Source organism: Staurois parvus, unplaced genomic scaffold (genome assembly GCF_062004578.1).
Source record: "Staurois parvus isolate SC_StPar_1 unplaced genomic scaffold, SC_StPar_1.0 ptg003226l, whole genome shotgun sequence".
In the NCBI taxonomy this organism is placed as follows: domain Eukaryota; kingdom Metazoa; phylum Chordata; class Amphibia; order Anura; family Ranidae; genus Staurois; species Staurois parvus.
Genome location: NW_028321022.1, coordinates 28,140 through 41,237, shown reverse-complemented (window position 1 = coordinate 41,237; position 13,098 = coordinate 28,140). Strand labels below are relative to the sequence as shown.

At 47.5% G+C, this 13,098-nt stretch overlaps 1 protein-coding gene across 1 annotated transcript; it reads left to right on the top strand.

Annotated features, from left to right (window-relative positions):
• The first annotated feature begins 1,268 nt into the window (after positions 1-1,268).
• LOC149428464 (lys-63-specific deubiquitinase BRCC36-like) lies at positions 1,269-12,545 on the top strand. Its single transcript, XM_089667376.1, has 4 exons — positions 1,269-1,474; positions 7,890-8,021; positions 10,190-10,233; positions 12,282-12,545. Exons 1-4 carry the CDS (start codon positions 1,281-1,283, stop codon positions 12,431-12,433), a joined length of 522 nt encoding a protein of 173 aa, XP_089523502.1. The 5' UTR covers positions 1,269-1,280; the 3' UTR covers positions 12,434-12,545.
• Positions 12,546-13,098: the final 553 nt, after the last annotated feature.

Sequence of the window (13,098 nt, the reverse complement as noted above, 5' to 3'; positions counted from 1 at the left end):
TCTGCCTACCGGGCGCTGTCGCCCCCCTTCCTGCCTACCGGGCGCTGTCGCCCCCCTTCCTGCCTACCGGGCGCTGTCGCCCCCCTTCCTGCCTACCGGGCGCTGTCGCCCCCCTTCCTGCCTACCGGGCGCTGTCGCCCCCCTTCCTGCCTACCGGGCGCTGTCGCCCCCCTTCCTGCCTACCGGGCGCTGTCGCCCCCCTTCCTGCCTACCGGGCGCTGTCGCCCCCCTTCCTGCCTACAGGGCGCTACTACCCCCTTCCTGCCTACAGGGCAATTTCCAGCTTTCAGTGCTGTCGCACTTTGAGTGACAATTGCACGGTCATGCAACACTGTACCTGTATGAAATTTTTATCATTTTTTTGTGACAGATGGAGCATTATTTTGGTGGTATTTAATCACCTCAGGGTTTTTTATTTTTTCTTAAACAAACCAAAAACCACTGAAAAATTTGAAGAAAAAAAGTTTTTTCTTAGTTTTTGTTATAAAATGTTGTAAATAAGTGATTCTTCTCCTTCACTGATGCGCGCTAATGAGGCTGCACTGATGGGTATTGATGAGGAGGCACTGGTAGGTGGCACTGATGGGCATTGACAGGCATCACTGATGGGCACTGATGAGGAGGCACTGGTAGGTGGCACTGATGGGCATTGACAGGCATCACTGATGGGCACTGATGAGGAGGCACTGGTAGGTGGCACTGATGGGCATTGACAGGCATCACTGATGGGCACTAAAAAGCAGCACTGATATATGGCACTGATAGGAGGCACTGTTAGGCGGCACTGACTGGCACTGATAGGTGACACTGAAAGGCAGCTCAGATGGGCACTGATATGTGGCACTGATGGGCATTGGTAGGCACTGATATGTGGCATTGATGTGGCACTGATGGGCACTGATATGTGGCATTGATGTGCACTGGTTGGCACTGATGTGCATTGACACAAGGCACTGATGGACACTGACAGGTGGCACTGCCGGGGCTACACTGATCATCAGGGCACACTGATCATCAGTGCCCTGATGATCAGTGTAGATGTCCCCTCCACGGAAAGCCAATTACCGGCTCTCCTCTGTCAGCGTGACAGCTCGAGAGGAGAGAAATGCCGATAACCGGCATTTCCCTGTTTACATGCGATCAGCTGTGATTGGACACCGCTGATCACATGACCGAGCCGACATCTTCGGCTCTTTCCGTGATCAGTGATCCGCTGTGTCCGAGGGACACAGCGCACCACCGATCGCCGCGCATGCGCGGTGAGAATGGGAGGACGTCGTATGATGTCCCCCAAGAACGAGAGAACCGCCTTGCGTCTGTCATATTACTATATGGCGGGCGGGAGGTGGTTAAAAAAAAAAAAAAAAAAACTTGACAGTCCCTCTGATTTTATTTCCCCTTTTTGTTTTTGTCCCCAGACAGGACGTATCTTGTATACCTGCTTCCAGTCGGTCCAAGCACAGAAGAGCACTGAGTGAGTATTTTTGTGTGAACATGAAATTCTCTGCAAAAATAAATGCCATGAAGTGGAAATGCTTTCAGAAAAGTCATGAATGTTTTTTATTGGTGATCAGCCCAGGAAGGTTCCCGTGTGTCCAGGTCACGGTGTAGTTGGTCCCATTTACCTGGACTTGTTTTGTAATGATCAGGACTCTTCCTAGTGTCTCCTTGTTTGCATGTTTCATGAGCATAGAGGAGCCTATTCAAAAAATGCAACACACAAAAAAAAAAGTGCTCATGCTCAGATGCACCACCTTGTGTGAACAAGCCCTCACGCTGTGCCCCAGCCTACAATTCTAAGGGGTGCCTTGACATCAGCCTATCAGGAGGTCTGCAAAGGTGTTGATTCGTTACCACGTCTCCAGAGCCTGTCCCTTCCTCTGGAACGCTCTACTTGAATCTGCCCGGTTGTAGCCTACTCCTGAATCCTGATGTCTAGCTCCCTTCTCTTCTCCCATGCTAGTCTCCTAAACATTTTCAGAGCCTCTCTCATTCTCAGGAGCACAAGACAGAATGGGGTAGAGAGTTCCAGAGGATGAGAGAGGCTCTGGAAAAGTCATGGAGATAAGGGCGCTAGAGATCAGGATTCGAGAGTAGGCCACAGCCGGACAGATACGGGTAGAGAGTTTCAAGACGATGGGAGAGGCTGTGGACAGACTGGGGTAGGGTGTTCAAGAGCATGGGAGGAGAGAAGGGAGCTAGAAATCAGAATGACGCAGGAGCACAAGACAGATTGGGGTAGAGAGTTCCAGAGTCATTCTGATTTCTAGCTCCCTTCTCTCCTCCCATGCTGTTGAACACCCTACCCCAGTCTGTCCACAGCCTCTCCCATCCTCATGAACTCTCTACCCGTATCTGTCCGGCTGTGGCCTACTCCCGAATCCTGATCTCTAGCGCCCTTATCTCTATGACTTTTCCAGAGCCTCTCCCATCCTCTGGAACTCTCTACCCCAATCTGTCTGGCTGTCCTGTGCTCCTGAGTCCTCATGATTTCTAGCTCCCTTCTCCCCTCCTCCCATGCTTTTCTCCATGACTTTTCCAGAGCCTCTCCCATCCTCTGGAACTCTCTACCCCAATCTGTCTGGCTGTCCTGTTCTCCTGAACCCTCCTGATTTCTAGCTCCCTTCTCTCCTCCTCCCATGCTTTTCTCCATGACTTTTCCAGAGCCTCTCCCATCCTCTGGAACTCTCTGCCCCAATCTGTTTGGCTGTCTTGTGCTGCTGAGTCCTCCTGATTTCTAGCTCCCTTCTCTCCTCCTCCCATGCTTATCTCCAGGACTTTTCCAGAGCCTCTCCCATCCTTTGGAAAATTCTACCCTAATCTGTCTGGCTGTCTTGTGCTCCTGAGGATGGGAGAGGCTCTGGAAAAGTCCTGGAGAGAAGGGAGCTAGAAATCAGGAGGACTCAGGAGCACAAGACAGCCAAACAGATTGGGGCAGAGAGTTCCAGAGTCCTCCTAATTTCTAGCTCCCTTCTCTCCTCCTCCCATGCTCATCTCCAGGACTTTTCCAGAGCCTCTCCCATCCTCTGGAACTTTCTACCTCAATCTGTCTGGCTGTCTTGTGCTCCTGAGTCCTCCTTATTTCTAGCTCCCTTCTCTCCTCCTCCCATGCTCATCTTCAGGACTTTTCCAGAGCCTCTCCCATCCTCTGGAACTTTCTACCCCAATCTGTCTGGCTGTCTTGTGCTCCTGAGTCCTTCTTATTTCTAGCTCCCTTCTCTCCTCCTCCCATATTCATTTCCAGGACTTCTCCTGTGCCTCTGCCATGTTCTGGAACTCCCTACTGCAATTTGTCCGGCTATCTTCTACCCCGTCTGCCTTTAGGAAGCCATCTAAAAACTGAACTTTTTACTTTCTCAATCACCTCATCACTCACAGATAATGGTTTTTTGTATCTCTTGCCCCTCCCCTTTTAGATTGTGAGCTCTCACTAGCAGGACTCTCCTACCCCTCTTGTATTGATAAAGTGTTGCACAGACTGTTGCTGCTATATCAATCCTGTATAATATGAATACTAATAATACACGGCTTAAAGTGGGACTACACGGCTTAAAGTGGGACTACACGGCTTAAAGTGGGACTACACGGCTTAAAGTGGGACTACACGGCTTAAAGTGGGACTACACGGCTTAAAGTGGGACTACACGGCTTAAAGTGGGACTACACGGCTTAAAGTGGGACTACACGGCCTCTGAGCATCACAAACCAACAAATGCTATTAAATTCATTTGTGATATTCAAGGTAAACTTCCCCCATCCATCCATGTCCCCACGCTTTATTTTGATGAGAAATTATTTCGAAAAACTTCTCCTGGCATTTCTGGCAGTGGCCATCTTGATTAAGGGCAGATGATTCGTGTAGCATTTACTTCCTGGAATCCATCTGCCCATAGCTCAGTCTTTTGGTTGAGCTATGAAGACTCCTGGGATGTATGACATCATTTGCCTAGGCATGGAAACCAGGAAGTAACTGAAGAAATGTAAAAATAAAAATGTAATACCAGTAACTGTGATCTACTTTCCTGTCTATTTACTAATGATGGCAGCATAAGGATTACAAATCATCAATTCTGATTGGGAGAGTGAAGTTTTCCTTTAACCCCTCGCCTACCTGGCACTTCTACCCCCTTCCTGCCTACCGGGCACTTCTACCCCCTTCCTGCCTACCGGGCACTTCTACCCCCTTCCTGCCTACTTGGCACTTCTACCCCCTTCCTGCCTACAGGGCACTTCTACCCCCTTCCTGCCTACTTGGCACTTCTACCCCCTTCCTGCCTACTGGGCACTTCTACCCCCTTCCTGCCTACCGGGCACTTCTACCCCCTTCCTGCCTACCTGGCACTTCTACCCCCTTCCTGCCTACCGGGCACTTCTACCCCCTTCCTGCCTACCGGGCACTTCTACCCCCTTCCTGCCTACTTGGCACTTCTACCCCCTTCCTGCCTACAGGGCACTTCTACCCCCTTCCTGCCTACCGGGCACTTCTACCCCCTTCCTGCCTACCGGGCACTTCTACCCCCTTCCTGCCTACCGGGCACTTCTACCCCCTTCCTGCCTACCGGGCACTTCTACCCCCTTCCTGCCTACAGGGACACTTCTACCCCCTTCCTGCCCACCGGGCACTTCTACCCCCTTCCTGCCCACCGGGCACTTCTACCCCCTTCCTGTCCAGGCCAATTTCCAGCTTTCAGCGCTCACACTTTGAATGACAATTGCGCGGTCATGCAACACTGTACCCATATGAACTTTTTATCATTTATCATTTTTTTGTGACAGAGCTTTATTTTGGTGGTATTTAATCACCTTGGGGTTTTTTATTTTTTCTTAAACCAAAAACCACTGAAAAGTTTGAGGGAAAAAGTTTTTTTCTTAGTTTTTGTTATAAAATTTTGTAAATAAGTGATTTTTCTCCTTCACTGATGTACGCTAATGAGGCTGCAGTGAAGGGCACTGATAGGCTACACTGATAGGTGGCATTGATGAGGCACTGGTAGGTGGCACTGATGGGCACTGACGGGCACTGAAAGGCAGCACTCATATATGGCACTGTTGGGCAGCACTGACTGGCATTGATAGGTGACAATGAAAGGCAGCTCAGATGGGCACTGATATGTGGCATTGATGTGGCACTGATAGCCACTGGCAGGTGGCATGGGTGAGCACTGACAGCTGGCACTGATGGACACTGACAGATCATCAGGGCACACTGATCATCAGTGCTCTGATGATCAGGGTAATGTCCCCTCCGAGGAATGACGATTACCGGCTCACCTCTCCCCTCCTCTGTCAGTGTGACAGCTCAAGAGGAGAGAAATGCCAATGACCGGCATTTCCCTATTTACATGTGATCAGCTGTGATTGTACACCGTTGATCACATGACCGAACTGCCATCTTTGGCTCTTTCCGTTGATTGGTGATCCGCTGTGTCCGAGGGACACAGCGCACCGACGATCACCGCGCTGCGCGCTCCTGGAGCCTCGCATGCGCGGTTAGAATGGGAGGACATCATATGACGTCCTCCCAGAACGAGAGAACCACCTTGCGCCCGTTATTACACTGTATGACGGGCGGGAGGCAGTGTGACTGGCTGCCAAATCGCTGATGTTAACCACTTCAATACCGGGCACTTATACCCCCTCCCTGCCCAGGCCAAATTTCAGCTTTCAGGGCTGTCGCACTGTGAATGACAATTGCGCGGTCATGCAACACTGTTCCTATATAAAAAAAAAAATTAGAATTTCTTTCACACGAATAGAGCTTTCTTTTGGTGGTATTTAATCACCACTGAGTTTTTTTTTTTTTTTTACTTTTTGCTAAATAAAACAAAATACCTGAAACGTTTGAAAATAAGCACTTTCTTCGTTTCTGTTATAAAATTTTGCAAATAAATAACATTTCTTCATAAATTTTAGGTCAAAATGTTTTCTTCTACATTTCTTTGGTAAAAATAATAATAATTGAATTTTATTTTTTATTTTTTTTCAAATGTTTCTATTTTTTTTTTTTTTTTTTTTTTTCCAACACACTGTGACCAAAGCAATACAGTGTACTCTGGGCGAGGGATCAGGATTTTTTTTTTTTTTTCTTCATGTCATGATTGCTAATACCGATGTATTTCATTGATATTTGCAATCCTTGTTACTGAATGAAACGGATTCATTCAGTCTTTTGTTGTGATTAGCTGTGATTGGGCAAAGCTGATCACATGATACAGATGGGCTGTGATTAGTCAAGGCAGTCACATGATACAGACAGGGCCAGTCACAGCTCACATAATTGTATACAATGGATGGAATGCGGTTTGCATTGCCATGCATCTAATGGAGCCCAAAGAAGACATGCAGGGACTTTTAGACCAGGCATGTCTCAAAGAGAACCTGTCACCCAAAAAATCATCACATAGGGGACTTTATGTCCCCTATGTGATGAAAAAAAAAAATTAAGTAAAAAAAAAATAATTTTTTTTTTTTAAGTTAGACCCAAGCACATCCCACCCCCACCTATACGCACGTACAAACATAAACGCACGTGTCGGGGCACCTACGCATGAAAATGTACACATGTTGCATATCGCCACACACACTGGAGTGAGAGCAATGGTATGTTGGGTGTCTATTTACTCGGCACAACCTCAGCTTTTATATTTTACCAAAAATGGGCTAATTTATTGTCTTTTGTTTGCTGTACAATTCAATTCAGTGTGGTTTTTTTTTTACCGACATTTTGTGTTTTTTAGACCTCTGTGGTAATATCGTGTGAAATTAAAAAAAAAAAATGGAACTACCGCTATTTTATTCTCTAGGGTCTCCTGCTTTCAGAAAATGTTTTGGGGGGTTTTGTGTAATATTCAGACCTAAAATGATTGTTTAACCACATCCCAACTGCCCTATAGCAGAAGTACTGCTACAGGGCGGCAGGGATGCGCAAAATCGTGTGTGTGTGTGTGCGTGCGTGCGTGCGTGCGTGCGCAGCTGTCAATCACCAGGTACCAGCCAGTGATTACTGAGCATCTCCGATGAGGAGGAGGACTGCCTCCCTGTTGGCTCGGGCATACTACTCTGGATGGCTGTGCACAGCCATCCTTGGTGTCATTGGAAGGAATTGCGCCCCGTTATTGGGAGGAATTGCGCCCCGTCGTTGGCGTCATTGGAAGGAATTGCGCCATGTCATTGGGAGGAATCGCGCCCCGTCGTTGGCGTCATTGGGAGGAATCGCGCCCCGTCGTTGGCGTCATTGGGAGGAATCGCGCCCCGTCGTTGGCGTCATTGGGAGGAATCGCGCCCCGTCGTTGGGAGGAATTGCGCCCCGTCGTTGGGAGGAATGGCGCCCCGTCGTTGGCAGGAATGGCGCCCCGTCGTTGGCAGGAATGGCGCCCCGTCGTTGGGAGGAATGGCGCCCCGTCGTTGGGAGGAATGGCGCCCCGTCGTTGGGAGGAATGGCGCCCCGTCGTTGGGAGGAATGGCGCCCCGTCGTTGGTGTCATCACTGGGAGGAATGGCGCCCCGTCGTTGGTGTCATCACTGGGAGGAATGGCGCCCCGTCGTCGGTGTCATCACTGGGAGGAATGGCGCCCCAGTGTTGGTGTCATCACTGGGAGGAAATGGGGGCCCCAAGGGCCTGATAAAAGCAAGCAAAGGGCCACATCTGGCCCCCGGGCCGCAATTTGGAGCCCTCTGTTCTCAATTGTCATTTGTGAACCAACAATATGTGTGTTGAGAGCGGCCTCACCAGAACAATCACCTTATTCCGATCTGATCGAACTTCCGATCGTCCAAATCCAGCATCTCATTCTTCCACACATCCGCCCTCTAATGCCTGGGCGGTCTAAAACCTGACCTTTTTGTTTAGGATTTGTGACGGTACATTGACTTCTGTCTGTCTTTTATCAGGTATGAAAGAATAGAGATTCCACTTCACGTGGTTCCACAGGAAACCATCCGGAAAGTGTGTCTGGAGTCGGCTGTGGAACTTCCCAGAATCCTCTGCCAGGAAGAGCAAGATGCCTATCGTAGAATACACAGGTATGCGGAGAAAATCCCGGCTGAGCTCGTTACCCAAATACAAGAGCCGTGTGTATTCTTCATGGTTTGGATCAGTGCAGGAGCTTCCTGTAATACAGACCGCTCAGTGCTGCTCTCCCTCCTTGTGCGAGGTGACTGGTCTGGTCTCCGCCCCCTCCTCTAGTTTCCCGCAGGCAGCCAGTAGTGGGAGGACTTGCTGAGTCCCACTAACAGCATTCAGTTGGTAGTGATTGGATTTTGCTTCTCTTGAAGTTCATCTCTAACCACGTGGCCTCCTGAAGATTTACCCCCCCATGACCAGGCTATTTTTTGCTATACAGCTCTGCGCTAATTTAACTGGTAATTGTGCGTTCATGCAACCTATCTGCAATTTTTAGCTTTTTTTTCACAAATAGAGACTTTTTTTTTTTTGGTGGTATTTCATCACCACTGGGTTTTTTTGGGGGTTTTTTTGCGCTACAAATGGGGAAAATAAATTTAAACTTTTTTTTTTTTTTTTTTTTTTTTGCTGCAAAACATGCAGTAAAAACATTTCAATAAAATTTCTTCATAAAGTTTAGGCCAAAACGTATTTTGTGACATCTTTGGTGTAAAAAAAAAAAAAAAAAAGGATAAAAATTCCAGTGTATACAGTTGCAAGAAAAAGTATGTGAACCCCTTGGGATTACGTGGAGTTTTGCATGAATTGGGCATAAAATGTGCTCTGAACGTCATCTAAGTCACAACAATAGAAGAACACAGTCTGCTGAACATAATACTACACAAACATTAGATGTTGCCATGGTTTAATTGCACATAACATGTAAACATTCACAGTGCAGGGAGGAAAAAGTATGTGAACCTTTGGGCAGCAATAACCTCAACCAAACGTTTCCTGTAGTTGCAGATCAGACCTGCACAAGGATCTGGAGTCATTTTGGACCACTCCTCTTCACAAAACTGTTTCAGTGTAGCAATATTCTTGGGATGTCTGGTGTGAATCGCTTTCTTAAGGTCATGCCACAGCATTTCAATGGGGTTGAGGTCAGGACTCTGACTGGGCCACTCCAGAAGGCGTATTCTGTGCTGTTGCAGCCATTGTTTTGTTGAATGACTTGTATGCTTTGGGTCATTGTCCTGTTGCATCACCCATCCTCTGCGGAGCTTCAGTTGGAGGACAGATGGTCGTACGTTTTCCTGCAAAATGTCTTGATAAACTCTGGAATTCATTTTCCCATCAATGACATACTTTTTCTTGCAACTGTATATTACCATTTGTAGATGCTAACATTTTCACACAAACCAATTAATACACACATTGGTTTATAAAAAAAAAAAAAAATCGTGTGTATTAATTGGTTTGTGTGAAAATGTTAGCATCTACAAATGGTAATATACAGTTGTGCTCAAAAGTTTGCACCCCCTGGCAGAAATTGTGAAATTTTGGCATTGATATTGAAAATATGACGGATCGTGCCAAAAAATGCTCTTTTATTGAAGGATGATGATCGTATGAAGCCATTTATTATCACATAGTTTGGCTCCTTTTTAAATCCTGATGATAACAGAAATCACCCAAATGGCCATGATCCAAAGTCTCCGCCCCTCAGATCAGAAGTCTCCACCCCCTGGAATGTTTGGCCTTGGTACAGACACACAAGGTGACACATACGGGTTAAAATGCCAATTAGAGGTTAATGTCCCACATCTGTGACTTTAAATTGCAATTAGTGTCAGTGTATAAATAGTCAATGAGTTTGTTAGCTCTTACGTGGAAGCACTGACTAGGCTAGATACTGAGCCATGGGGAACAGAAAAGAACTGTCAAAAGTCCTGCGTAACAAGGTAATGGAGCTTCATAAAGATGGAAAAGGATATAAAAAGATGTCCAAAACCAAGCGGATCGCACGCCACAAAACTCACACAGGACACTTTTTCCAAAGCGCACTGCGGCTCAACTTTGAAGATGTGAACACTTCATTTCTACCATCCCCTGAATTCAGCCACTGCATCCCAAAACACAGCGGGGTTCAGCATTTGTGTGCATGGGCACGTAGGAGGGGAGGTTAGAGGCAGGAATAAAAACTGTGACACCCCTAGGAACAAGAATGCCCCGTGTGCATGAGGCCTTAAAACACCATAACATGAAGTGCATTACATGATTTATATTGATTTTTATTTTTTTTTAGTCTGGGACATCTAGATTCTGTCACAAAGATTCACAACGGTTCTGGTAAGTTACTTCATGTAAAATGCAAAAATATTAACACACGCATTGGTCCATTTTAAGTGGAAGTGTAGCAAAAGCAAACCATTTCCTTAAGCCACAAATAAACCTTTATTATTACCATCTTAGAAGGTGTCAGGATCATGTCCTAGATCGGGGTCAGGATCATGTCCTAGATCGGGGTCAGGATCATGTCCTAGATCGGGGTCAGGATCATGTCCTAGATCGGGGTCAGGATCATGTCCTAGATCGGGGTCAGGATCATGTCCTAGATCGGGGTCAGGATCATGTCCTAGATCGGGGTCAGGATCATGTCCTAGATCAGGGTTTCTCAGCCAGGGTTCCTCCAGAGGTTGCTCGGGGTTCTTTGAGCAATGGGCAGTTTTTGCCTCTCAGGTAAGTTCCTACTGACACCGTTTATCTTTTTTAGCAATCTGTAAGGGGGGGGGCGATCCTTCCCAATAACCATCACTAATGTATCATGAATTGTAGATGTAGTCATTTTTAGCCGGGTTCCCTGAGACTGGGAAGTTATATCAAGGGTTCCTCTGTGAAGAAAAGGTTGAGAGAGGCTGTTCTAGAGTGACAATGCTGCTCCTCCATAGAGATGGTGTCTGTGAGGGAGCGTGGTCACCCCAGCACAGGAAGTGTGATCAGAAGGATCATCAGGTGCAAAAAGGGGAAAAAAAACAAACAAATGTGGCTGGGCCTGGGAAGCTGCAATGTATTACACCCCCTCTCCCTGCTTATGTCAACAATATAGCTGTTAGGAGCCCCCCCAATATTATCCCCCACTGATGTCAGCAATATAGCTGTTAGGAGCTCCCCAATATTGTCCCCACTGATGTCAGCAATATAGCTGTGTCAGGGATCCCCCCCCCCCCGATATTATCCCCCCTCTCCCCCGCTGATGTCAGCAATATAGCAGTGTCAGGAGCTCCCCATATTATCCCCCCCATCCCCACTGATGTCAGCAATATAGCTGTGTCAAGAGCCCCCCCCCCAATATTATCCCCCAGTCCCCCACGTCAGCAATATAGCAGTGTCAGGAGCCCCCCCATATTATCCCTCCACTGATGTCAGCAATATAGCTGTGTCAGGAGCCCCCCCCCCCCAATATTATCCCCCACTGTCAGCAATATAGCAGTGTCAGGAGCCCCCCCCCATATTGTCCCCCCCTGATGTCAGCAATATAGCTGTGTCAGGACCCCCCCCCCCCAATATTATCCCCCGCTGTCAGCAATATAGCAGTGTCAGGAGCCCCCCCCCCCCACATTGTCCCCCCCCGTCTCCCACTGATGTCAGCAATATAGCTGTGTCAAGAGCCCCCCCCCCAATATTATCCCCCAGTCCCCCACTGTCAGCAATATAGCAGTGTCAGGAGCCCCCCCATATTATCCCCCACTGATGTCAGCAATATAGCTGTGTCAGGGAGCCCCCCCCAATATTATCCCCACTGTCAGCAATATAGCAGTGTCAGGAGCCCCCCCCCCCATATTGTCCCCCCCTGATGTCAGCAATATAGCTGTGTCAGGACCCCCCCCCCCAATATTATCCCCCGCTGTCAGCAATATAGCAGTGTCAGGAGCCCCCCCCCCACATTGTCCCCCCCCGTCTCCCACTGATGTCAGCAATATAGCTGTGTCAGGACACCCCCAATATTATTCCCCAGTCCCCCCACTGATGTCAGCAATATAGCTGTGTCAGGAGCCCCCCCAATGCTGTCAGCAGTATAGCTGTGTCAGGAGCCCACCCCCCAATAATGTCAGCAATATAGCTGTGTCAAGAGCCCACCCCCCAATAATGTCAGCAGTATAGCTGTGTCAGGAGCCCACCCCCCAATAATGTCAGCGATATAGCTGTGTCAGGAGCCCCCAAAAGAGGAGAGAAAAAGAAACCGGTAGGACAGACTCCTGATTACGGCAGCAGCCAGAGTGACTGGGCAGCCTGTGTAAAACTTCGGTGTTTATGAATTTGTATGCGGCTGGTGAGGGGTTAAAAAGACGCCGGCAACTTTCTAGAGGTTTTATATGTTGGATTCTCTGTTCTTGCAGTGTTTACGAAGAACTTATGTGGTCAAATGTCTGCAATTAGCGGGCCGCTCCTACAGTGGCTGGAAGATCGCTTACAGCAGAATCATCAGCGCGCCCTGGAACTGGAACAGGAGAAAGAGACGTTAATGCAGGAGTTGGAGAGCTTAGACTGAACGGGGGTTCTTATTTTAGGGTTTTTTTTTTTTGTTTTTTTTTAACATTGTCGTAATTGTGTAAATCGTCTTTTTTTCCATATTGCAAAGAATATTAAAATGTCTTGCCCCATTTGTTTTTTTTTCTTTTAAAAGCAAAACGTCACGTTTAGCATTTTGGTAGAAGGGGGCGGTAATATTTCCTATTATGCATCATAATTAAACAACCTGTAGCCAGGCTGGGATCAGTCCATTCCATGGGTGTTGCTGTATACTGTAGCTTATACCATGTGTTGGTGCTGCAATGCATAATAGTAAGAATACATAAAAAGGGGGGGAGGTGCAGCGCTAACTAAATAAATACACATTTATATAAACCAAATGTAAAGGTGCTGTTAAAGTGCAAAAAGGTGACTATAAATAATGAGTATAGTCCATAACCCAAGAGAGTCTTCAAAGAACTCCAATGCCTGGATTCATGGATGAGGTGATAAAGGTATAAAGATTGCGCACTCACCAGATACGCAATCCAAATACGCATTCAAAACAGATAATCCTAGGGTCCTCATACGGATCTGGTCACAAAACCCCCTCGCCACTTGATAGTGTTGCCACACATAGAAGAAAAAAGGCCGCCCTGCAGACGTAAAAGGCTCCCACCGGAGCCCAAAGAACAAAAGGAGGCC